Source organism: Mesoplodon bidens, assembly GCF_964165515.1.
Source record: "Mesoplodon bidens genome assembly, chromosome: 6".
In the NCBI taxonomy this organism is placed as follows: domain Eukaryota; kingdom Metazoa; phylum Chordata; class Mammalia; order Artiodactyla; family Ziphiidae; genus Mesoplodon; species Mesoplodon bidens.
The window spans coordinates 62,408,532-62,434,490 of NC_138162.1; the positions used below are offsets into that span (position 1 = coordinate 62,408,532).

The 25,959-nt window shown below is 38.9% G+C and overlaps 1 protein-coding gene across 10 annotated transcripts in view; it reads left to right on the forward strand.

Annotated features, from left to right (window-relative positions):
- BNC2 (basonuclin zinc finger protein 2) overlaps positions 1 to 25,959 on the forward strand; it is a 429,706-nt gene that overhangs the window by 127,175 nt on the left and 276,572 nt on the right. For 8 of the 10 annotated variants that reach the window (XM_081238148.1, XM_081238152.1, XM_081238153.1 and 5 more), the window contains exon 2: positions 6,111 to 6,311. The exons of the other annotated variants lie outside the window; for them this stretch is intronic. In XM_081238148.1, coding sequence (XP_081094274.1) covers positions 6,111 to 6,311 — 201 coding nt within the window. The remainder of the gene's footprint in view (positions 1 to 6,110; positions 6,312 to 25,959) is intronic. 10 annotated transcript variants of the gene reach the window in all.

Sequence of the window (25,959 nt, forward strand, 5' to 3'; positions counted from 1 at the left end):
GTAGTTGGCAGCTTGCATCATCTTTTTAATCTGGATTAAAGGCGGCTGCCTTCAGGTGTGCCTAGATCATCTGGTAAATTGAGACACGAATGAGAATTGTTAACTAAGAAAAGTTTTCCGGTTTCCTTAAAATTTAAATGCAGGGATCCAACTAGTAGAATCCAAAAACTTTCTTCAAGATCATCAGACTTTGCTTCTGTAGAACAATTGGCAGTTGAAAGAGGGGTACTTCAACTCTTACAAGGCTGGTAATGGAAGGAAATTAGGAGCCAGTGGAGAGTGGGAGATGTAGGTGTGATGTGAATCCCCTTCAAGGGTAGAGATGTGTTCATATCTGAACTCTATCTTAAGAGCTGCTTTTTAATCTCCTTTCCTTCCTTTCCCCCAAAACATGCAGGCAGAGTGGAATAATAGTTCATCTTTTTGTATGATTTTTTTTGGGGGGAGGGGTGAATTTTCAGTGTCTTGGCATCAAATGACCTATATGACTCAAGGGAAAACAGGCAGCTTAGATTATGATATAATTATTCACAAAGGGGAAACCTCAGTGGAAATTATTGTTTTACGTTTTCTCTATTCTTTATAGTGAGTCAAAGAATTTTCCCCCTTAGCCTCACATAGAAAATGAAACTTTACACAATAAAAAGTAGGGATGGCAGGTCTCAAAGGGGAAAAAGGTTGCTGTCAACTTTTTTTCTCTGGAATATGGAAATTTGGGTGGATTATCTGCTCAGAGGAGGTTTCCTTTATTAATTCTTTTTCCTTTTTACACTTAAGACATCTGTTAACATTTCACACAGCCCAACAGATGTTGCAAAGCAAGTCCCATACTTTGTTCTCAAGAAAAATGACTTTTCCTCAGTTGGTTCCCCCCACCTCTGTGACTGGGCCCAGCCTGCGGCTTCTGCATAATTTGCATATATTAAGTTATATACCTTAATGCCATACGAATTTGTAGCTTCAGCATTCTTTTTATACTGTAAAGTGTGATTTGATTAGAAACTAGTTTACGTGTTGAGAGGTCATAACATTTAAAAAATCTCCGTTGAGAATGGCAGCCTAATTCCACAGATAGGATTGGATAGCCAATTATTGAATATTTTTCTCTATAAAATATGTGAAGTACAAAAGCTTGAGTTGTTTTGCCACAAGGAAGTGCTGATTGTCATGCGATGTGGAGCGTCATTTTTATTATTTTGGCAAGAACAGGGACAGTTTTGTCTTGACAAGCCATTAGATGAATACCAGCTTGTGTCACATGAAAAACCACTGATCTTTAACCCAGCTCTGTACTTAACCAAGCCTTGAAAATGAATAGTGAATAAAAGAAGAGCAAAGGCCAGTTTACTGTCATTACAGATTACAGAATCTGTTAACAGCTGCTGAACTGAACCTAGGGAATTACAGGTATTGTTCCGTGAACCAGCAGAAGTCCTACAGATGCTTGTTAAACTGTGTATATAAATTGTACATTTATTTGATATTTGCTTAGGATTTACATTGTTGGAAACATAGCTAGAAAAAAGGAAAATCCTTGAGTAATTTCTCAGTGTACTAAATATATGCCTTTATCACAAAACCATATATTTTTATATGAAAGTATCTCAATGACGCTTCCTTACCTCCACTTATGGAACTTATTTTAAGAAAGCAATGTGCCTTTAAAGGAATTATAATAAGTATCAAAAAGAAAAAGTATGCAATCCCCCCCAAAAAAAACCCCACATACAAACACGCAAAACAAAATCCTTCGCTCATTTGTTTCTTCAAGGTGTTCATTGTGGCTAATATCTGCACCAACATGTGATTTTTTTTTTTTAATGGAGGGAAAAACCTAACCCATCTCAATACCCAAATATTGAAAAGATCAGTAACATTTACAACAGTCAGTTGTGGGAATTACTGCTTACAGAGCTAACAAAAAAGAACACACTTTCTTACCCTGCTGTTGGAATTGCATTGTGCCTCCCTGTAGTCTTGTTATCCCACACTAACTGAAATGCAAATTCTTTGCAACTAATTGGATCTCATTGAGGGTACATACACAGTATGCAGTTATATGCAAAAAGGTTTTTAAGAATAAAATTTCTCTGTAATTACAACTTTTGATTATGATCTGAGACATTGGTATCTATAGTATAGATACCAATAGACTATTCTTAGTAGAATATCTATATCTATATATATCTAACTTTTTTACAGATTACTCAAAAACATGAGCTTTGAAATGCTTAGTAGAGTACCAGCTCAAAAGTTAGGGGAAAAATGTTTATTTACAGCAATCTATAAATTGGATTTTATTAAAGTCCTATGAAAATAAAGATTTTTTTTCTTGAAATTTAGAATTTAGTATCTTAGAGCCAGTACACTGAAGTCATGTTAATAATGTAATCCTTTTCTTGGAACATTTTAAATGTGAAAACATCATAAACATCAGAAATCACTTCCAAAAGCTGTTGTCTTTTTGTTTTTTCCTTCCGTTCTCCAATCTGTTTTAACACTGTAAACTTCATTTGAGTTTCTTTTGTGTAAGTGTATTTCTGCTACATGTTGTGGTGAGGAGGAGGTATTCACATTCCCATAATATCTTTAATAACTTGGGTGCCATTTAGACCTAGTTGGTGTACTTCTAATTCCCATGGTCCATCTCTCACTATCAGTAAGGGTGGGAAAGCCAACACATAGCCTTTAGGATTTGTGATTCTTTAAGTAGAAATACATGGAATCAGGAGAGCAGAAAAACAATTACTGTGTAAGTGATGCCTGCTTCTACTCCCCTAGTTTTAAGTAATTTTAATACAAATGATTCCAGACAGTTATTCTACAATCTGCAGACTATATAGCCAGTGGACAAACTCAAAAGTCATCTGTGTACCTTGTGGGTATATAGTTTTTGTACCTGTGTCCTTAAAATGATACAGGTGTCCTGCTTGCTAGACAGAAGATTATCCTAAGACTGAGGACTCTGCATGCTGTGTTTATATGTGGAAGTGAGTGGCAAGTTCTAGAGGAGTCAAATTTGTATTTTGAAAACTGGATTTAAAAATGAATGTTTGAAACTTAAAATCTGTAAAGCACAGCATGTGTATATGCTTGAGGTTTTTGTTTTAGTTGACTCATTCATTCATTTCTTGCTAAGTCTGGCTTAATTGTTATCTCATTGTAATAAAGCTTGTCTTCTTTGTAGACTATTCTTACAAACAAGTTAAAATTTTGTTTGATCAAATCCATTTAGCAGGTGCAGAATTGCATGGTAGAGTTGTAGGTAAAAAGAAAATTTTTTTTTAAACCGTAGAAAGATAATCTGGTGCTTTGAGGCTTGTGCCTTGGCAGTAATGTGCCAGATACACGTTACGCTGTAGACCTGTTTCATCTAGAGCAACCCAAGTTTTGCTCTCTGAAAGAGCCCAGTTTGCCTACTCTGGGTAGCATTTTGCCAGATGACTGCTGGCCAGGCAGACTAGATTTGGATGTATTACCTAGTCAGCCTAATAACCCTGTACAGACTGTATTGATTTTCTAGGAGAGAGTTTATGAACTAAATAAACTTGGGGTTGGTGTCTTAATAAACTGCTTCTCTCAGTCTGTCACATTTAGTTACTGAGCTGTGCAGTTTAGGGGGAAAAAAGGCTAATTCTGTTACAGATTGTTCACAGCAGGGTCTCCAAATTAGCCCTTTGTTTTGTAATGCCACCTTGCTTGGGCTCGCTTTGAGCACATTTCTCAGTTTTGCCCTAATGAGTTGCAACACTGATAATGTGGCTGATGATCTTTCATTGATTTCACTATCACTTGCTTGTCTGGTAATTGATCCATTGCTGAGCCTCTAGTTAATTATATCGGCTTTGACATGGCCCAGTCCACGGGGAATTTCAAGTCTTGCAGAATAACAGTTTTAATAAAAGAGTCTATTACTGCAGGTGCTTGCTGCTGCATGCCAGTTGATTTTTGTGTTGTGTGTGTGTGTGTGTGTGGTTGGTGAGGAGGGGATACCTGGGAAAGGAGAGGACCACAGGACTGAGAGAAAGGAGGGGTGGGGGCTGGAAGAAAAGGAAGAGGGAGTGAAGGAGAGAAGAAGGAAGGAGGGGGAGCTGAGAGGGTGAAAGCAGGAGAGCCAGAGGCACGCTAGAGAGAACACGCAGGCAAAGCGATACAACAGAGCCTGCAAGGACCGAGGAGGAAGCTTGCTATTGACAGTGTCCTTAAGCCTCCCACAAATAACAGCCATTAGTGGGAAGGTCAGGAGCTGAGCATGCAGCTTGACTGAAGCACTGAGTGCCACTTCAGAAATCAAGAGGCTAGCAAATTTTAGAGGGAGTTTAAGTGGGTAATAGCTAGCTGTAAAGGTACAGTCACTGTTGACAATTGACTCACAGGGTCTTTTTCCTGCCCTCCCCCCCGTCAAGAATATTTTTATTGACCACAGGTGGACTTAATATATTTTAAGGCAACAATTCTTCGGGTTCTTGTTTGTTTCTCTTCAGATATTGAATTTGCTGCTTTTGAGACTTGTTTTGTGCTTAATGGTGGTGAACCGGAGGGAAGTTTAACAGAAAAGCTTTCAGGAGATGTCGGTTCTAGAGGGGAAGGCACATTTGTGTCAACACAGTGCACGTTTTCTCATCTTTTCTCATTGTCCACTAATGACATGGAGCTGCCACGGAAGCTCTTTTCTGTTTCTTTTGTTGTTTCAGAGAGTAAGGTTTATTGTTATTCTTGAGTTAAGAAAGAGCAAGGAGAGTGGTACATTTGTCCTCGGTATTTGTAGGTGGTCGAAGATTAATGTGCCTTACGTTTTAAGTTTAGGAAGGATGGCTTTTTCCTGCTGACTACTTTTATGAGATGACATGAATTTAGCTTTCCATTTTGGAGTTACTGCTTATGTACAGTGCATTTTGTTCAGTTCTGCTTTTCCATCAATAAGGTAGATAAATATGATCTAATAAGTAGATGTTTTGTTTTAACCTGGTTTAATTAAAAATATGACACGCTATCGAGGTTATATTTCATCAGGCTGGAAAACGTTATAGAATTTTCCATGGAGAGCTTGACTGAAAAATGGAGTTTTTATATTCATTACTTTTTACCTGAAGTGGGACAGGCTTTTCTTCTTCATCTTTTTCTTTTTTATGATTTGAAAGGATATTGTAGGGGCTTCATCCAGGAACTTTAACAAAGGATTTTTTTTTCTACTTTTGAGCTTTAAGAAAAGGTACACTTTTTTCCTTTTCCATTCAGTTTCTTATTGTTCAACATCCAATTGAGTAATTAATGCCCTGAGGGAACTGGGTAGTAAATAGTGTGTATTTATTTTGCAGATGTTTATTGTGCATCTTCTATGTTCAAAAAACTGCTAGGTTTATTTATTTACCTTTTAGAGTGTAAGGTCACGTCTCTATGTATATTATTTTCTCTAGAAGTTTATATGTGGTTATAAATAGCCCAGCACATACTATATGACTTTTAGGAGCTAACATTTAGACAACACCTAAGCCAACTTCACATTCTCTTACAGCTGAATATTTTTCTTTCTTCCAGTGTAATTAGGGGAAAAAAATGTTTTTAAGCCTAGCAGTTTACAAATGTTAAAACAAAGACTGATGTCAGATATTGCATGCTATACCCGAAAGCATTGTTGGGAAAAATTCCCTGGGAAGGGCCCCAGTCTCTCCTTGCCCCATGGACCATCCCTGATCATGGTGCTGCTTGGAGTGTGCATAAGTGCATATCTCTCTATCCGTGTGTCTGGAGAGGGGTTAGTGCAGGGTGTCATTTAGTGCCTGACAGTGGAACAGTGCAGTTGACTCTTAGCTCTGCTATCCAATGACATGCAGTAGCTGAGAGTTTGAAGCTGATGGTTGGGTCTCCAGTGCTGCCTGCACACCTGACAGGCAGCTGTTAAACCGAGCAAAGGCAAGCTCGGGGAGCCACAATCTATGCATAAATGATAGGGGTATCTGTGTAGAAGGTGCGAAAGAAGCTCTGACCCCCTCCTTCCCCCAAATCTCCCCCTTCCCCAGTGAAATGCACAGTTCAGCCAGCTTCTTAACTACACTACACTCCTGCTACTGGCTGCCAAGAGGCTCAAAAAATCCACCTTCACTTTTCAGTCAGAAGAGGCAGAAGTGGATGTGAGAGAAAGAGAGACACAGAGAGACAGAGAGCCAAAGAGGGCAAGAGACTTGACTTTAAGAGACTGCTGTACTGACAACTCCATGCAGTTCGGAACCAGAACGACTCCGGCTGAACCAGGGTTCATGGGGACATGGCAAAACGCTGATACTAACCTCTTATTCAGAATGTCCCAACAGGTAAGTTACTTTCATTTTTTTTTAAAGGAAACCTTGAATTGTTATGTGCACTTCTGTTTCTGGTATTTTCCTTACTAAACATTTTTGAATTGTGATCACTTCGTAGTTGGGTTCTGTTATGTCATAACTGTTATTGGAACGTGCAGGGTTACTTCACGGCTTCCCTAAGGACTACTTACAAGAAAAGGGGGGAAAGGATACCGAAGTAAAAGAAAGCAAAGACATCTGTGGCAAAGTTTCACAGTCCAGCCTGGGTCCTGGGTCAGGGGAAGACTTCATTTATTTCTTTGTTTTCTGTTAAAAATTAAAAACAACCACAACCCCCCACCCCATGTTATCTTTCTATCTGCATTAATCACTTCATCCAAGTGGCTGCTGTCTCGGAGTAGGTTTACTAACCCCACAGCCATAAAATGCAGGGGCCCCTCGGCCCTGCCCGACGGACTTCCCGGGGCTGGAAGCGGCTCGACTCCGACCCGGCCCGGGAGAGGATACTGCGCAAGAGCCGCTGGCAGCGCCGAGGAGCGCGGGCGGAGGCGGCGTGTGTGGCGGGCTGAGCCACCGGCGGTCCCACTTCCTCCGTGCCGCCGCCGCTGCCGCCTCATCCGCGCTCGCCCTTCGCTCCCGCAGCGCCCACTCGGCGCCCGCCCGCCCACCGGCCGACGCACTCACACTCGGGCAGCCTCGGCGTCCTCCCCAGAGCCGTCCTCGGGCTGGCCGGCTGCGCCGCCGCTGGCTCTGCGGGGAGAGCCAATGTGTCCGCGCGAGGCCGCCGGCGACTGCTCATTAATCAGCGGAGTCCGCGGCTCGTACCACGTACCGTGCGCTCGGTGGTACCTACGCGCCCCGCGCGCCCGGCTCCTCTTGCACAATCACTGGCTCTGCGGCTCCGAGGGGGAGCGAGGGGGAGAGGAAGCGAAGGGAAACAACCCAGAAACTTTCATCTTGGACTGTGCTCAAGCGAGGGAGGGAAGTTCCCTGGTGCCTCCCTCCCAGACACGTCTTTTCAAAAGCCTCCACCAGCAAGAGTTAGTATGATACTACCTTCCGCACAGCACGAAAGTATTACTGACGAGTTCACTGGGATTTTAAGTAGATGGAGGTCGTTAGAAAATGGATAGTGCTCCACTCATTTACAAAAAATACTGCAGCTGAGTTCTTCTTTAAAAAACCTATTTTGTTTGTAGGAGTTAATGAGAACTAAATACTTTATTCAGTTAATTCGATTTTTAAAGTATTGTTAAAGAAAGAAAGAAAGCAGTTTGCCAGGCTGGAGACTACCGCAAGTTTAGAAATACATCTGCGAAAGATAGTGCAGAGAGCCAGGGCTTTGCAGCATTTAGCTAGCGAACAGCTGTATCACACACTTCTAGATAGGATAAATGCATTTGAATAAGGTGTATTTTGACATATCCTGTAGAGGGACCCTGATTACTGCTGATACAGTAAGCTGGGATTTAAATGCAATCAACACAAACCCAATATGCAACTCTTTATGTGCAATTTCCCATTCTTGCAAGTTAAAAAGTTCATTTCCTCCCAGAGATACTCCTTGGAGTTGCCGAGTGCTTTGAGAGGTGTATTTCTGAGGCACGTCCCTGCCTGGGTGGCTCTTTTCGTGGTTGGAACACAGAGTGTGTTTTCACTGACCTTAGGACCAAATAACTTGTTCTGGCACTTTAAAAATTAGATGTCATATTCAGGGTTTTCTTGAGTTACTGGAGGTCGTGTGTGTGTGTTGTGTGTGTGTGTGTGTGTTGTGTGTGTGTGTGTTGAAAGGGAAGATTGGTTTAGGTCTCCCTCTAGCTAGAAAAGAGTTAATAAAACCAGATAGAGATAATGATCAATTGATAAATGGCTATTGAACCACATAGATGGTGTTAGATTGCTTCTTTGGCACTAACCCATTTCCAAGTAGATTTGAATCTAAGGAGACTTTAAGTCGTGGAAAACATTTTAGCTAAAAAACAAATAAAAGTAAATTATATAAATGATGGATCAAAGTTAGGAAAATAAATTGAAATCGCTCAGAGACAGAAACTTGTACAGCTAAGCCATTATGATGTCTTTGATCCAGCTGTTTCACTCTGTGGGTGTATAAAAATCTCTTTTGTGTGTACCTATGTGCATGTATGTGTGAAAGTGAGCATCAGTGATTATATGAAAAGAGTAGAAATATAGGGAAGTAATTTAGGCATTATGGGTGCTGTATGAAACTATATAATATTAATTATACTATTTACTAAACAGAGTAGTACAATAAAGGGAGAAAATCACAATTTAAAAAAATGTAGTGATTTCAATATATTTTCTTTATTTTTTGGTTTTGAAGTAATTGGCGACTTCCCTTCCCCTCTTTTTTCTCCTGTCGTGGTTATTAAATGCTTAGCCTCCTCTGCATTTTTGGAAAGCATGTGAAAGAGGATATGAGTTTACATGTTTTTTTTTTTCTCCTTTAGGATGACATTTCAGTTTGTATAAATATTGTGTAAACTTAAATTGAAGCTATGTGTAAATCTAAAAATATATGTGCTGTACATGTTTAATATGTTTATTTTCCTGACCTATAGTTCATCAGCAATGCTAATTCAGAGAGAGAGAGAGAGAGAGAGAGAGAGAGAGAGAGAGAGAGTGTGTGTGTGTGTGTGTGTGTGTATGTATGTGTGTATGTGCCAGAGCAAGGAAGATATCTCGCGAAGCCAACTGTTTCAAGGAATACTAGTCTCAGTATACGCCTTAAGCCAGCTTTTGTCTTACTGCAGGTAAAAGTTTGTCCAGTTTAATCAAGTCTGCAGAATTTTGTATTTCTAAGGCATAGAGATGTTTTTTCTATATTATGATTATTTTAATTTCTAAGAAAAAATTGACTTAGCTCATGAAATGAATACAATTTATTGGGCATATTTTTTATTTCAAAGTTTTCTGTAATAAGAAAAACTGTAGGATTTACCTGACCGTTTCTTTAAATATTAGAAAAGAGTGACTAGCAGGTTTTAAAACTGAGTTATAGAGAATTCACCATCCGTAGTATTTAACTACAGCAAAACTTAAGAGTGTGAAATAGCTCATGAATACTGAAATTTAATATTCTAGGGTTGTATCTTCTATGGGTAATTTAGGAAGTAGGGTTATGAAAATCTTTGTCTTTTGTTTTGTATGAGCAAAGTTAGATCTGCTAATATGTAAGTCTTCAGTCTGTGTAATTCTAACAAAAAAGATACCACAATCTGAAGCCAATTTAGATTTGGTGGAACTAAGTCTGTTCCCCTAAAGTTTGAGATATGACAATTTGACTGCATTTTCCTGCCTCTCTACATTTTTCTCCTGTATTTGAGTATGATGTTTTCAAAAGGGATAATATTTTTCCATACAGACAGATATTTGGTAACCTTAAAGGGCATGACTCTTGACTTTTGTAAAGGGAGTTCTTCTTTGGGTCACTTTGATCAGTGACAGGTCGAGAATAACCAGAAACCCTTTGCTCATCTTCTCTGTTCATCTCCTAGAGTCCAGAATGTTATTTTACCCATTTTAACCTCACAAAGTACTGTTAAAAGCACAAAATCAGGACTGCTTTTGGAAGTTGTTGTTGTTGTTTTTAATCAGGCTTTAAATGGCGATTTTTCAATTTCTGTAAATCTTTTGTGCATGTGAGAGAATAGCAAATAAAATTTTTGTAGCTACCTCAAGGGATGCAGTAGTCTAATATATTTTGAAATCTTTTCAGAAATGAAACCATAGCAGGTAAAGGGCTAGAGCCCACAGTTTTACACATTACTAGAGGCATTTACCTTTTATTATTAGTGAGATATATTTAACCTGTTTCAAATAAGATGTGGATCCCTTAATAAGGTCTCTTTTCAGACATGAGTGAAATACTAAGTTAGAATTATAAATGACTCTGTGCATCATTATGTAGTAATTTAGGATTCACCCAATGATGTAACAAAATTAACAACATAATTTCATTGTGAAACTGTGTCTTGTTAAAGAACAACTGTCTGACATTATCCTACAGTTGCTTTATTTAACTTCATGCAAATATTATTAGTAGTGACATTTTTCTATTGTGCATTAGATTGTCTCATTAGCATGATGTGTTAGTTATCACCAGAGAAATCATTTCCTGGATAGGTGAGGGGCAAACCAAAAAAGCTAAAAATTAAATCAGTGATTTACATTAATACCAGAGCGTCTGCTCACCAGAGATAGGACAGAGTCAAGCAAACTTTCTCACTAATATAAAATCTAGCCCATTTCAGAGAAATGATAAATAAAATATATTGTCAGAAGCATATAATAACATTGCTGGAATCCATTTAAAAGCAGGTTTGAAATGAATTTTTCTCCCAGTAGTCTTTTAGTTCTTTCTATTCATATAGGCAAACACAGTTTCCGTTGGTTGAATCTATATTTTCAAGTGGAAATGGTGGTTTTGTCTGACTTCCTACCTGCCCCCCCGCCAAATAATTTGAATGTTTATTCATTAACAGTTTATAAGGCACATAGTGTTTCATACAAGTCAGATGCCTAATTGTATATCGTGGTTTGATTCTTCTTTCTAGTTTGTAATACATTTTTATTCTAAACTCTATCCCACTCGTGCAGCCCTCCTGTCCCTTTTAACAGAGGATGTATATTCTTATTTAACCAGAGACCTGAGTAAAGCAGTTGATAGTTAATGGTCTTTGAAAATGACTTTCACTGCCAGGCATCATGCATCCCTAGGTTTCTGCACTTTTCCTCCTCCCTTTTTACTCCCCTTCTTATAGTCGGTGTGTTTTAGTAATCATGTCTTACTAAAAAAGGATTAAATTGACCAAACTTACGGTCATGATGCTAAAATAAATATTTATATTATATTAGGAGGCATGTAATTTCAGCTTGTTGAATCGGTAGGCTGCTACCTCCAATTTAGTTCCCCTCTCTAATTTGAGTGATAATGTGTTTTATTTTGAAGTCTTAACTGTAGACATATGTTCACATATAATTCTTATCATCCATTCTTATAATGTAACACTAAGATAGAAATATGTGGATAATTGTTTAAATACAAATTATAGCATAGAGACAGGTACCTGTGTGCTGGCCTATACTTTGAAAGTCTACGTATAACATGCAGACTTCACTTAACAGGTACTGTCTGATTTGTAATGCAAGGGAGGGGAAAGTAGTAGGCCTTATTTGTGGTGTTTACATACGTGTAAATGCAGATCAGGCACAAACCTATTCTCAGATGTGTATGTGGTATATATTGGTATATATTAAAAATCTGTGCACAAATTTCAAGTTTATTTTCACCACGATACATTAAGTGACTTGGAACATAGTAGGTGATCATTTTGAAATTACTTTTCTCATGTTTCTGTCCTCTGCTCCCTGGGACTGTGTGTGTGTGTGTGTGTGTGTGTGTGTGTGTGTGTGAGATTTGTAAAGCCTTTTGCTAAGGTGAGTCAAGTAACCATGGTCGAAAAATCAATCCCTAAAGGTGCAGCTATCTTATCTCTATAATTGTAGGTATTTTTTATAATTGCATTTATGAGTGTATCTGAATACTCACTGATAAATTCTGTTGTTCATGCGTGGCTTTATGGAAATCTGATTAATGGAGTGACAGGACAGATTTGGGCTCCCACAGCAGCACATCCTCCCACTCTGTGTCAGGGTTAAGAGCCGCGGCAAATCCTCCCTAACTAATTAGATGCTGAGTAAGGCATCTCGGAGAAGTTGGGGCAAAAGTGAATGGGTCACAGCCAAAGCAGGATTGCAAGGACTCCAGTGATAGTGAAAGCATTCAAGTTTGCCAGGTCATTGTGACACGGGGAGCTGATTCCAAAGGAGCAGGCCGTTACAGATAGTGAGCTGGCGTCATCCACTTCAGCGAAAAACAAAAATTCTAGTGCTTCTCTCTCCCCACCTTATATGCCTGACACACACTTAAAAGTTAGATAGGGCACCTGCCTTCATCAGTCTGCAAAGCTTTCCGCAGGACTTCCCCTATAAACATGAATAGCTAATGACTCTGTACAGCCTAAGAGGTATTTTCTGAACTTGGGATGCTTGATTAGAATATACATAAACACACACACACATATATGTGTATGTATCAAAAGGAATGAGACAAGAAACTGGAATTTGCTTTTAGCTTGTGTCCACAATTTGAATCATTGTGTTGGAAATGAACTAGGAGTTAACTCCTTTTTGCCCACGGAATATTGTCAGGGAACTTCGTGGTAGCAGGGAGAAGAGAGTGAATCGTGGGGTGACTTTTTCAGTGAGAGGATTTTTTTCTGGGACTCCCTGCTTGTTACTGTCCAAAGAACATGGGATATAATGGTTACAAGATTTCCTTTCATGTGAGGTTTGGAGCCTGGGTTGTTCTGTGCGTGGAATGAATTCTTCACCATGTGAAAATCCTCTTGTCCCTCTCGTGGTATGTTTTTGCCGCTACACAACTACCCTTTTCCAGGCCTTGGTCAGAGAGAAGATTGTTTGGGGATCATAGGAAATGATTGATCTCACCCCTGTCTGCCAAAGCTGATGCCATTTTTATTTCCCAAAAAGCAGCTGGCTTCCACATTCTGCTTGGTGATCCTCGTCTACTTAAGGACCAGGGAGAGAAGGAGGAAGGGAGTCAAAACCCTTTCAAGGAACTTCGACATCTACTTTTAAGCTTTAGAGAAATAAGGGAAAAGAGGCATAATTCAGGCATAGCAGCCTTTCTGTCCTACATACAAGCAAGACATTGTGTAGAAGAAGGAGTTTTTTCGTGTAAGATATAATTGTAAACAGGCGAAAAAAATAAGATGAAAAACTTTCTGAACAACTCAAGCTCCAGGAAGTTTTAATATGTACAGATGACGTCCGGAAAATGATGCCCGGGGCAGTGACATCCGAGGTACCCCCATCTCCTCACTGAGCATGACCTGTACTGCCTTCTCCCTCCCCAGTTTTAAAAGAAATTTAGAGACTAGGAAAAATAAAAGTATTGATTCTTTTTTAATTTGTACATTCCCCATAGGAAGCCTAGCAAATTTCATAGTGTACATTCAAACCCTAAGGTGAAAAATTTATGACTAGAGTTCATTTGGGTGAGGGTGGTGTGCGGTGTTGTTCTGTTCAAACGCTCTGGGAAGCATTTCATGCCACAGAGTCAGAGATCAGGAGAAGAGAGGAAGAGCTGTATCATTTCTTCATCCACAGAGCCTTTCTTAATGGAAATGCTTGTGGAGAAACAACGCATTATTCAAACTGGCTAACATAGAAATCAAATTCTCAGCTTACTAATCATCATTCCAATTAAAAAAATGAATTGATCTTTTAACAACAAAATAATATCCTTTTGTTTTTCTTTAATTAAGCTCATCAGTTTTTCATTTCTGTTAAGAAAATGAAAATAATCTTGAACAGTAGGAAGTTACTCATTGTAGCACGGATTCTCTTGAGCATATCTGACATCTTATTTACTCAGTATTTTTAGACTGCAGTGTTATTTTGCTACTGTCTTTAGGGTTTGTGTGTCGTTGAGAGGGGGATGCTTTAAGTCTGTTGGGTTGGCGGCCATTTACTTAATGACCTAAATACATGGTTAGGCTGTTATTTCTTCCTATTTCTGTTCCCAAAGACCTAATTTCTTACTTTATTTTCCTTTCCCCTCTTTTTTCTTTTTCTGAATTTCTCCTTACTTTCACTGGGTCTACTTGCCCTAATATAAAGGAATTAAAAGGCAGTACCTCGCTCTGGCAGAGGGATGGGAAAGAGGTGCCACCCTCAGATGTGGTCCTCATTGTGGAGGTGCTGACAGGAGGACTGTCCCGAGTTCTGCTCTGTAAGGGTTCTCTAAGTCTGGGTGTGATAAAAACGTGTTACCAAGGGCCCAGGCTTATCATTCAAAGGTGCTGAAAGGCAGTTCAGTTGGATCCTTCACCGTGTAAGAAGGTACTTAGCTGAATAGAGATTTTGCTTTTCTCTTTTTCTTTTTTTTTTTTTAAGTAATTCTTGGCTTTATCATTTTGTGCAGTGAGACTTACATCTGTGCAAGAGAGCCTTTTGTTATAAGGAAAATGTGTAAAGTTTTCTGTCAATAGGTTGAAGGTATGACTCTTTGAGACAGACTGAAGTTAATAAGAGCTAACTGGAACATTTTAAAAAAAGGAAGTCATGGCAGGGCTGATATGAATGGGTGACATTATAAATTGAATTTGAAAGCATGCAGTATACATACCACAATGAGGAGGATTCACTACTGTTTTGTATTTAATAAATTTTAACTCATTGTCCTACACAGCTGAGAGACTGTTAAAATGGACAAGATTAGAAAATATTATTCTACATGGGAAAGACACAGCTTCCAGTCCTGGACCTGCTATGCTTTTGTGTGACTGTCATGAATTTTTCAACTTTATTAAGGTGTCTTTTAGTGGCTATTTGTTTTGTAGACAGTTCTTCAGGACTCATACTTGATGATCAGAGTACCTGAACTGAGAGAAAAATTTCAGGATAATGAATATTTTACATGCCCCAAATAATTACTTTCAGCTGGCTTAACATAATAACACAACTAATATTAAACTGAGAATGTCCATCACTAGGGTTTTAAAACCCTAAAAATGTTTTTTTTTCTTCCATTAAAATTTAAGCAAGAAAGATTTCATTGACTTAAATCATTAGGATGGCTATTTGGGGCACCTAATCAGGCATAGGTAAAGAAAGCTGCCCACTCCTGTGCCCTCTGCCAGTGCTGGAGGGCAGTGGACATGACTGGGAGGCCACTTGCAAGAAATGGGACAGTAATTATACACCGAGCATATTCCTGAAGTCGCCTCCTTGTTCACCTCATGTCAGAACATAAGAGTCAGGTAGGTTATTTGTGGCTCTATCTAATATTGCTTTTCTTTTATTCCTTTTTTTTTTTTTTTTTTTTTTTTTTTAGGTATAAATGTTAGAGTACCAGAAAGAACCAAAACCAAAGCCCTGCTCTAGACTTCGTGGAAAGACTTACTGTCTTGCCATGGAAAAAATTTAAAACCCTACAATATCACATGGTAGTGCATTTGTATGTGGTGCGCAGACAGGCAGGAAGTGTACACCTGTCCTTTGGTTGGGTGTAGGAATTAAGTGATTCATTTCTAGGTTTGTTGAGCTTTTGGCAGTGGCTGCCTCAAATGCAATGAGTGTATGGATAGCTCACCCTAAAAAGGAATTCCTCATGTTAGGAATGTCATTTTAATGATTCCTTACTTTGTAGCCTTTTTGCTCCTTGAGGGTAGCTTTTTGGGGAAGCTCAGTGTCATTCATTGGGAAATAGCTTGATTGATTCTTACTTTGTGAATTGCCATTTTCAACCAGTGAAAAACCACAGTTATCCTCAAATGAGTTAGAACTAAACTGAGATGGAGATACCAATATTAGACTCTGACTCGAACTTCAAACATCTCATCATTTCCCTTCCCAATCACTTCTTTTTTGTTTTCTTGGACAACTTTGGAAAGTAACCAGGGACTGAATAAATCTTAAAATATCTTACTAATCCTATTGTCTGTTAAACGGAGTTCCTTGTGAAAAAGAATTTTTCCATTTTGACTCTTTTTTTGACGTTTATTATAAATGAAGTAGGAAGGGATCGAGAGAGAAGTCCAACATCTGGGAGAGCTTGTTTCAGTAGCCAGCATGGGAGCCCGAACCCTGGCTTCATATAGGTGAGATGTGTCATGGGAATAAAGGCCTTGTGCATTTAATGAACCCTGCCTGCCTGTCAGCTTGGTTTTTCTTGCACCATTGTTGTTCACATAAGAAAAAAAGAGAGTTCGCAGCCTGTGGTGAGATTAGAGTAATGAAAATGAAGTGTTAATCTGTCGATAGCAAGCACATCTCATATACTGCTTCCTGGGCCACACTCATGCTTGTATAATATATTCCAGGTTTTCTCATGACCAGAGAAGCTTGGATGCTCATTATATTAAAAACACACTTTTGGTTAAAAGTGAGAAGTGCTAATTTTTACTTGTGCAAATAACTATTTTTAATAACTTCTTTGTAAACCAACTGCTGCCTGCCTTCTGAGTATGCTCATGACCAACTGTTCTTTGTGTGCCGGTATGCCTGTACTTTTGGTCTCTCTCTCTCTTTTTTTAAAACAAATGTAGAATGTTGAAATGAGCCTCAGTGTAAGCCTAGTTTGAGATACCCTTTCCTAGAAATCAGTGATTCATAGAAAGAAGTGAATGTAATACCTTCATCCCCATAGAATATAGATTAAATAATATTAAACATTCATTATCTCATGCTTTATTTTTTATCTTAACACAATAAAGTGCAAACAAAAATAAACAAATCAAGAGTCTTCTAGAACTGTTTTATGTATTTGCAATTAGCTGCCATGTGAACCTGAGGAGAAAATTTTAAAACTTTGGTCATCATGGATGGGAATTAACTGTGTTTTTCCATAAAATTCCCCTTTCTAAAATGTTATAGTAGATAAATCAACATGAATGTGGTGAATTATATCAATACTTTTCCTAGAACTCTTGTTTTAATTTTTGTTTTTTACCATTTTACTCATTAGTCATTTGAGAAATTTAAAAATTTTTCTAAAGTGATACTCTTAAAGAAGAAGGAGAATATGTTTAGTCTTAGATTATACCAAGATGTTTTAAGGAAAATAATGTGAACCGTTACATGCATGCTATCCCACGGGGTCATCTCTTTAAGAAGCACCTAAGAGATGGTTTCAAAAGAAGTGTAAAATGGGTGGGGAGAGGTAAATTAATAATTGAGTTCCAGGTGTCTGCTTCTAATTGCTCAAATTTCAAACATAATGGATATTAAGGAAAAATGCTTCCCAAAAGGAGTATATCACATTGTTGTTCAGCTGTCGGGCCTAAGACTATTTATGGAGCTCATACTTAGGGCATTTTCTCTTTTCCTAGTCAACTGGGTGTTAAGGAATGCAGTATGATCATTATGATTTTGTGAACTGTTTACTTAAAGTTGTTCAAGTTGTTAAGAATCAAGAGATTTTGGGGATTAAAGTTTGATTGTGAAGTAAATTTGGCATGTGTTCAAGGGTTACTTTCTTAAGGTGAAACTGGAAGAAAAATGCCTCTCTGTTAGGAAGGAAACGCCTAATTAAAAATAATCTTTCAAGAATGCGGGCCAATGATGAAACATAATTTGCAAACACTCTCCTAAAGTTGATTTACATTTTTTTCTTCTTAATAAGTTGGAATATGTCTGGTCATAGCATATTTAATGCATTCTGAACCATACAGTACAGCAGAGGTAGCCTGTTGATATCCTTTGGTGAAGGGAAAAGATACTTTCCTCTGCTAAATAGGGTATTTCTAATTTGTTTGTAAACTCTGTTAATAGATAGAAGAACTATATTGTTGTGGTTAATTGGAAATAGTGAAATAGCAAAGACTTTCTCCTTGCACTTGCTTCCAGTTAAGAAAAAAAGCAAATAGAAGTGCATGGTGACTTTGTCATAGACATCTGCTTTTAGGTAATAATCATTTTTAAAGAAATATGCCATGACTTTTGGGGTCATTTGAACCTGCAATAATGTCTATTTAATATAAGTATAAATGTCAGATTGTGGCATACATATGGAGCCAGTAAAGATGAGTATTTGCTATGATAATATTCATGCATTCTAAATGTTGACTTTTAAAATTTACCTTGAAGATGTATTCTATTTTCATATTAGGGTCAGTTTTCACTTAAGTATATGATCATTCAAGAAAGGAAGTGCAGAAGTGTTAACATGTGAAGGAACAAAATGGATGTAGATCTCAGTAATAGTTTGACCTGAGCACGTTTTCTGGGCTGCAGAGAAGAATGTGGTTGATTGAAAACTAGTGTAAATGTTTTGTTCAACCACTGTGTAAGACAAGATCATCAGTTCTGGATTTGCTTTACAAATTTTTTTAATTATGAAAAGGAGTTTGCTTTGCACTTGATGTTTGATTGAACAACTATATTTTGAGGTAAAATCTACCCACTGTTTTACATTGTGTACGCCCATGAAATAAGAAAGAGAAGACACCCTTCTCTTTTTCTTTGACAAACTCTGTAAACCCTCTTTGGAGTAGTACGGCATTTTAAAGATCAGGAGTTGCCCAAAAGGGCCATGAGGAAGTAAGGTAAACAAAGCAAGAGGAGTGAATCTGATGGGGACTGTGGTGGACCAGAAGGCCCTTGTGTCAACCACAGTGAGGTAGCAGCTCCCCAGCTCTAACCGGTTGTTGCCAGGTGGGAATGCAGGCCCAATGTTGTGAGGTCTTCCTCTTCTCTCTTTTTTTTTTCAATGGGAAGTCAGAAATCCAGATTTTTATGTCAGAAACTCCTGATTTTTAAATCTTGGCAAACTTTTCAAATGTTTTTAAAAGTGTGTGGTCCAAACAAAACTCATCTGTAGGCTATATTCAGCCTACTGGCTGCCAGATAGAAACCTCTGTTTTAGGTAATATTTTAAAGGATGAAGATAATAGTTTCACTGCATGTGAGCATTCATCTTGGGAATTCCCCACTGGGATCAGGCCGAATTCTTCATTTTTTTTCACAATTTAAAAAAACGTTTAGTAAATATATTTCTGGTGCTGAGAGTTTTGATGTATATAGCTTTTCTTCTTATGACCCACATATAAAGAAAAATCAAACATGAGCAGAACAAAAAATGGACAAAGACTTTTAATAAAGGTAGGAAAGTAAGAATTTTAGAATTCTAGGGAAGGAAGGGGAGATTTCTAAATTTGGAAAAGAATCCCATGATTTGTGTCAGTCACTGATGTATATGAAAAGCTGAATTCAACTATAAAGGGCTTTTCATCTCACCTTTAAGAAGTGGATTCTTGGCCCTGAATCTTTGTGGGAACGCAATAATTTACCAGGCAATTGATTATGATGTCATGGGGAAGAGATGGACCACAAGGCAAAACTTCCCCGTACTAATTCGTACAAGGCCAATATTGTATACGAGCTTCAAGAAAACATCATTTATGTTGTATAAGATGAGCTTTTCAGTGTCTTTCTAAAGTTTTCGAAGGGGCTCTTTAAGAGAAATAATCTATTCATAATTGAAATTCTCTAGGCAAATCATATATCAACATTTTCAACAGAACAGGTAATTAATTGGTTTGAATTTCAAATTGAAGGTCATCCTGTTATTGATTTTCATGGGAACAGGAAACAAGAACATCTTGTTAAAATGATCTGCAAATGAACGGGGCCTCTGTGTGCCTAGGTTCTGTCTAGGGTCTTGTTGAACAGCATTGCTGGACAGTGTCAGACACCAATCAGAAGGGAGTCATCACTGATGTCAACATTAACAAGCTGTTGGTTTGCTTCCAAAACAGCAGAGAAGAGCTGAGCTGGAGGAAAGACCAGAGAGTAACAGTTTGTTTTATATAGCAAGTCAGGTATTTCAACTCAAGTGACTGGTGCAGCTTGTTACAAAGCATCTGTACGTGTGTCAGAATGACGTTGGTGTGCCATGTGCAAGAAGTTCATCATCAACACAGCTGGGACTTACCACTTTCAGAAGCCTTTCAACTGGGAATTAGATAAAATATCTTTAATACAGGGGAGGGAAGCACTGCAGTTAAGAGGGTGGTGAAGAATGGAGGATAAAAGAATATACCCTTTTAGATGCTCTTCATTTTTATAAAATAACATTTGTGCTTTGTATTTGAGAAATAGATTTATTGTTCCATGTGCCAGCCTATTTTAAAGCAGTCATTTCTCTCTCCGCTGTGTTTATACTTCTCGCGAATGGTGTAATGTGAGGGTAACATGTACTCGGTGGGTGGCAAACATGATGCCTTTCTAAACTGGAATAAGTATCTTAATTTGAGCTGTGCTAAACAAGTTGGAAGCTTAATGCAGCTTCTTCTTAGGGTTCAAAGTAAAATTCTTAATAAAAAAGGGAGGGGGAGAGCCTTCCATTTTAAATACCCTGGAGCCGTTAATGCAGTTATTTCCAGGTCGACTTCTTTTCGTGTAGGCATGACAGTAGCACCAACCATCTGCATTAAGCCTTAACATTCCACAGAGCCATTTTAAGTTTATTATGAGCTTCAAAGCCTGCTCATCCCTAAGAGAATATCAAGTTTAAGCATGTCACGTAGCCATGGTCACAGTTAACTTTCTTAAATCAAGAAGTGCCTTTCTTTTTTTTTTTTTTTAGTGTTTATTTTTACTTGTTGACAGTTTGCTTTATTTATTATTTATTTATTTATTTATTTTTGGCTGTGTTGGGTCTTCGTTTCTGTGCGAGGGCTTTCTCAAGTTGTGGAGAGCTGGGGCCACTCTTCATCGCGGTGCGCGGGCCTCTCTCTATCGCGGCCTCTCTTGTTGCGGAGCACAGGCTCCAGACGCGCAAGCTCAGTAATTTTGGCTCACGGGCCCAGTTGCTCCGCGGCATGTGGGATCTTCCCAGACCGGGGCACGAACCCGTGTCCCCTGCATCGGCAGGCAGACTCTCAACCACTGCGCCACCAGGGAAGCCCCAAGAAGTGCCTTTCTTGAGTCAAAAAGGTTGACTTTCCTACAGGTGATCCAATCTTCGGCTCCAGTGCAGTCATCTCTCTCATTGTTGCCCCCTTGAAGTGTCAGTTCAGTCCACCCTGTTAGCAGTGGTTGGAAAGTACCCCAGATAAGGCAGGACTCCGCACAATTTGTTTAAAGCTCTGAGATGATGTCAACATTCTTTTTCAGCTTTATTCTGAGAGCTCAAGTCATTGATCCTGTTTTACCAATTCCCAGTTGGAATTTCATTACAGTTTTTAGAAATGTAGGGGAGGGTGGGAAAAGATGCTGATGCTGTCCTAATACTTGCGAGTTTCTACACCACAGAAGGCTAGCGCTTTGGGAAAGAATATGGGGGCTGCCCAGCCTGATCTCATGGTGCTCAGCTTCTCTTCTGAGGGAAAGGAATTCCCCATTTCCTGAATGTGAAATGCCTACCCTTTTGGAGGCTCCTGGTCTTAGTTCCTACCTCAGTTAATAAACCACCCCTGTCTGTACCGTGTGTCTCAGAGATGGAACTTGACGGGACTAGTCAGCATTGCAAAGGTCACCCTAAAGCTGTTGGCAGAATACACTGCCCTTTGTTGCTCAGTGATTATAATGCTACTGTAGCAGTTAACTGGATGTATTCGACTGAGCTGCTTTTCCAAAATACCAAATTATTTACTTCTTTTAGATGCCTAATAGAATGCCCAATCACAAGCTGTCTCAAGTATATTTGAAAGACTTCACAACTTGAAATATCAGTGCTTTGGCCATCAGAGGGATAATATATGCAGAGTGGGTGTCCATTGCATTGTTTTGCTTCAGTGAAAATACTTCTAAATTATTCTCATCTTTTAGAGTTTTCATATTATCCAAAACGATAATGTTCCAGCAAAGTAGAAGATCAAAGGTGGTCCAAAAAGTTTCCTTACATTACAGCTTGTCTTCTGTCAGTGTAGCAGTATTTAAAATCATGTTATGAGTTGACTCGTTTTTAAGAAAAACCCTGTAAAACTTCATTTCCTTTCATGTTATTTCTCATGAATATAAAATGTGGAAAGAGCTGTTTTTTAGCTTTAGATTATAACTTTAAACAGAGTGCAAAAGTGGGTTTCACCATATTTTTTTATATAAATATTTATTTATTTATTTTTGGCTGTGTTGGGTCTTCGTTGCTGTGTGTGGACTTTCTCTAGTTGCGGCTAGCGGGGGCTTCTCTTGTTGCGGAGCATGGGCTCTAGGCGCGTGGGCTTCAGAAGTTGTGGCTCGTGGGCTCTAGAGCGGGGGTTCAGTAGTTGTGACACATGGGCTTAGTTGCTCCGCAGCATGTGGGATCTTCCTGGACCAGGGCTTGAACCCATGTCCCCTGCATTGGCAGGCGATTCTTAACCACCGCGCCTCCAGGGAAGTCCCTCACCATATTTTTGTGTATTCAAATTTACTTCACAATTTTCTTACTGGAATATTACTTAAATTATATTCAGAATTATGAGGAATAACTAATAAATGATCAAGCTATTTATTTGAGGCAGGGGAACTGTACTTGAGAAAGTTTTGTATTTTGCATGCTTACGTTGATTTTGTGGCACTGGTACAATCTTGATATACCTTCTAGTGCACAGGTAGTATCTTTGCTTTAGCTCTCATTTTAAAAAGATGAGTAAAAATCCCAAGTGCTAAGGTGTGAGTAACTAATTATTTTCACTTGATGCATGTCCTTTGGACTGACTACTTTCGCAAATGTGTGATCTGCCACATATTCTTAATTCCTCTAGTTCTTTTTGGTCCTAATCGGATTGGTTTAGCAATTTAGGCATTTAAAATTACTTCCTCTTTGGTTTCAAAATGAGTAAGTGAAGACCCAGAGAAATCCCTTCAGTTTACCTTTTAGCATCTTTGAACAGAGCAAATTCTGACCTACCTTCCTTTCAGTTGTTTCTTTTTTGTTTGTTTATAATTTATTTATTTATTTATGGCTGCGTTGGGTCTTCGTCGCTGCACGCGGGCTTTCTCTAGTTGCGGCACGTGGGGGCTACTCTTCGTTGTGGTGCACGGGCTTCTCATTGCAGCGGCTTCTCTTGTTGTGGAGCACGGGCTCTAGGCACGCGGGCTTCAGGAGTTGTGGCACATGGGCTCAGTAGTTGTGGCTCGTGGGCTCTAGAGCACAGGCTCAGTAGTTGTGGCGCACGGGTTTAGTTGTTTTGTGGCATGTGGGATCTTCCTGGACCAGGGCTCGAACCCATGTCCCCTGCATTGGCAGGTGGATTCTTAACCACTGTGCCACCAGGGAAGTCCTCAGTTGTTTCTTAATGAGCTAGATAAGCACATATTAAGCAGACTATGTTCCCTCTCTCTCCAAAATAACAGAATGAAATCAGTGTTCAAATAGCTTTTGTTGCAAACATTCAACAACCAAAGGGATCTAAACAAAATGATTTAAAATACAGTGATTAGCATTAAGTTCAGATTCTGAACAGTATTTGAAAGCAAAGTATAGTGACAGAGTTTTGTGTCGTAGGTTCTTAAGACCTAAACTTTTGTTGAAAAGATCTTTTTCTTTAATCCAGGGGTATATTTATCTTAGAATAATAATCATTTCATGCTGTTCCTTTTTTTTCTAGTTGACCCATTCTCCAGACCTTTAAAAAAAAACTTTTTAAGTCGATGTAAATTCCATTTTAATTAGACCAGTGCAATCTAGTACTGCAACTAGCCAGGAATGGAAGAAACATGCTGGAAGTTAATACAACCGAAATCAACCATAGCCAGATAATTCCCCTGATCTTTGTTCCCCACCTCCACAATTAAATGACCCTGTTGTTCTGGAGTTTCAATAAGACATTTAAGGTTCATTTAAAAAAAATGATCATCCTTTACAGGATTGTTTGCTCTTGCATTTCTCTTTCTTTCTTTCCCTTGCCACACAGCTGTCACTGGTATAGGAGAAAGATTGGGGGGAGGGGAAGAGGAGGAAGCCCTGTTCAAATCGTGTCACGTAGCACTAATTCATCTGCTCTCATTAGAGGGAGCGAGGGACAGCAGTGATGGCCAAGAGCTGCACTCCACACATGACACGCGAACAGTTTGGGGAATAGAAAATTGCTTTCTCAGGAAGCCCAGCCAATTAAGGACTTGACCATATTGAATGTCAAGTGTTAATTTAGGTTTTTCTTCATTTTCCCAGTAGTAATGCGGGTCCTGTGATGAGCAAATACATGTCAAGTAAAAGTTGATTGCATGAAGGACCCGGGTATTATATGTCACTGACAAGTCACAAATGTACTGAAGTCTTTTAACCCCTTAGGTGAGTGTGGTGGGCGAGGGGGAGGGGAGAAGGGGATTAATGTTACCATAATGATAAGAATAGATAGTTTACATGGGGGTGGCATGGGTGGGACAGACAGTAATGGTAATTCATGCAAAAACCGGAGATAGGACAAATCCTACTCTCAGGGCATAGAGGCCCTTGAAATGCATACCATATGATTCTCTGCCATTGCATAGAATTCAGAACATATAGTCTGTCTCCTAAGATTATATGGAAAGGGAAAGTAATGTACTCTACGGTCTTTACCTAGGAAATTCCTTATTAATTTTCTCCTTTGGAAGAAATAAAACATTCATTAAGTAATCACACTATTTTGGACATTTTAATCCTTTGGCTCAGTGCAGCTGTAAAATTTCTGGCTATTTATAATTTCAGCTTCTAATCAGCTTCAGCTTCAAATATTCATTTTAAAAAGTAGCTGTGTAATAGAAAAGATGCAAAACATGAGATGGAGAGAACGTTTATTTTCTGTCACGAGTTCTGTGGAAGGTGGTGTTTAGCCAATAGAAACAAGTAGGTCTGTCATTGTCTTTCATTTCTTTTAGGGCCTAGTTTTAGAAGGAAAGAGATTCAAGCTTCAGTGAGTGAGGTAACTGTGTTTTTGAAATTAAATGTTGCACGTTGCCCATCATGTATAGCATCTCATTTCCATTCATCAGCATTCATTTACATATGAATGTCCGGAAAATAAGAGAATGTTTCTGTTGCAATTGTACGAGTAGCAAATAAAAACATCGCCACAGTTTAAAACACTGCTGTGTGTAGTTTAAACAATCTTAAAGTGAAACTCAGAGCAGTTAAAATCTGGTCATTTTTTTGTTTTCTTTATATGTAATAATCACTTTCCCCCTTCATATCTTTGAAGCTGTCGCCTTAATTAAAACACTTTCTTGAAACTCTCTTCTATTTATTCGACAGTTTTAACACACTTGCCTTTGTGTCTTGACAATGCTTGCACTCTGAAAACTTGAGTCTGATAACGCTTTAAGTTTGGCAGCAAAAAATACTAAGAGTCTTTCTATCCCTCAGGTTAGGAGCTGTGCTATCATATTAAAAGTTGGCTAAAGTTACATTAAGGAACAATTAGGAAACGATTACAAGAACCTGATGTTTAATAAAATAGGTTTTTCTTAAGAAAGAAACATTAGGCTCCTGAATGCTGGGATGTAATATATCAGTTCTTTAACATCTCCCTTCCCCTTCTCAGAACTAACCAAATAAAATAAACTTCGCCCTCCCTTCCCTTCCTATGTTGATAAGCTCTGTCTATGGGGCTCCGGTGGCATTGCGAGAGTACTGTCTAATTAGAGCCCAATTGTCAGCAGCTTCTCTTCCGCTGGGTGTGCCGAGAGACTTAAGTAAGTTTCCGTAAAGTAAATTCTGATGATGGCAGCTCGGGGTTGCTGATTCAAGTTATTCCTTTTCTTCTGTGTCACTTTTGACGGATGGTACCTAATGCAATCAACCACAGGCCAAGAAAGCCTTTCCTTGGGCTGTGTTAGTAACTGGACCAGGAGATCCCCTCCTCCCTCGATCTCGCCTTCAAATGCTCAATCCTTCCTGCCACCCCCACTGACACTTCAGCCCAAATCGGAAAGTGAAAAGAACCGCAAGGCTGCCCAGGACAGGCTCTTCTGAAACTTCATTTCCCAGTGGTGCAGCCAGAGCTGCCTCCCTTTGCGTGCCTTTTTGATAAATTTAAGAAGTCAAATCGCTGACACAGATAGATAATCCAAGTGTAGAGGGTGAAGAGTTATAAATTAACACATTATTCCCTCTTAATGTGAAATACTTGAGAATGCATTTTCT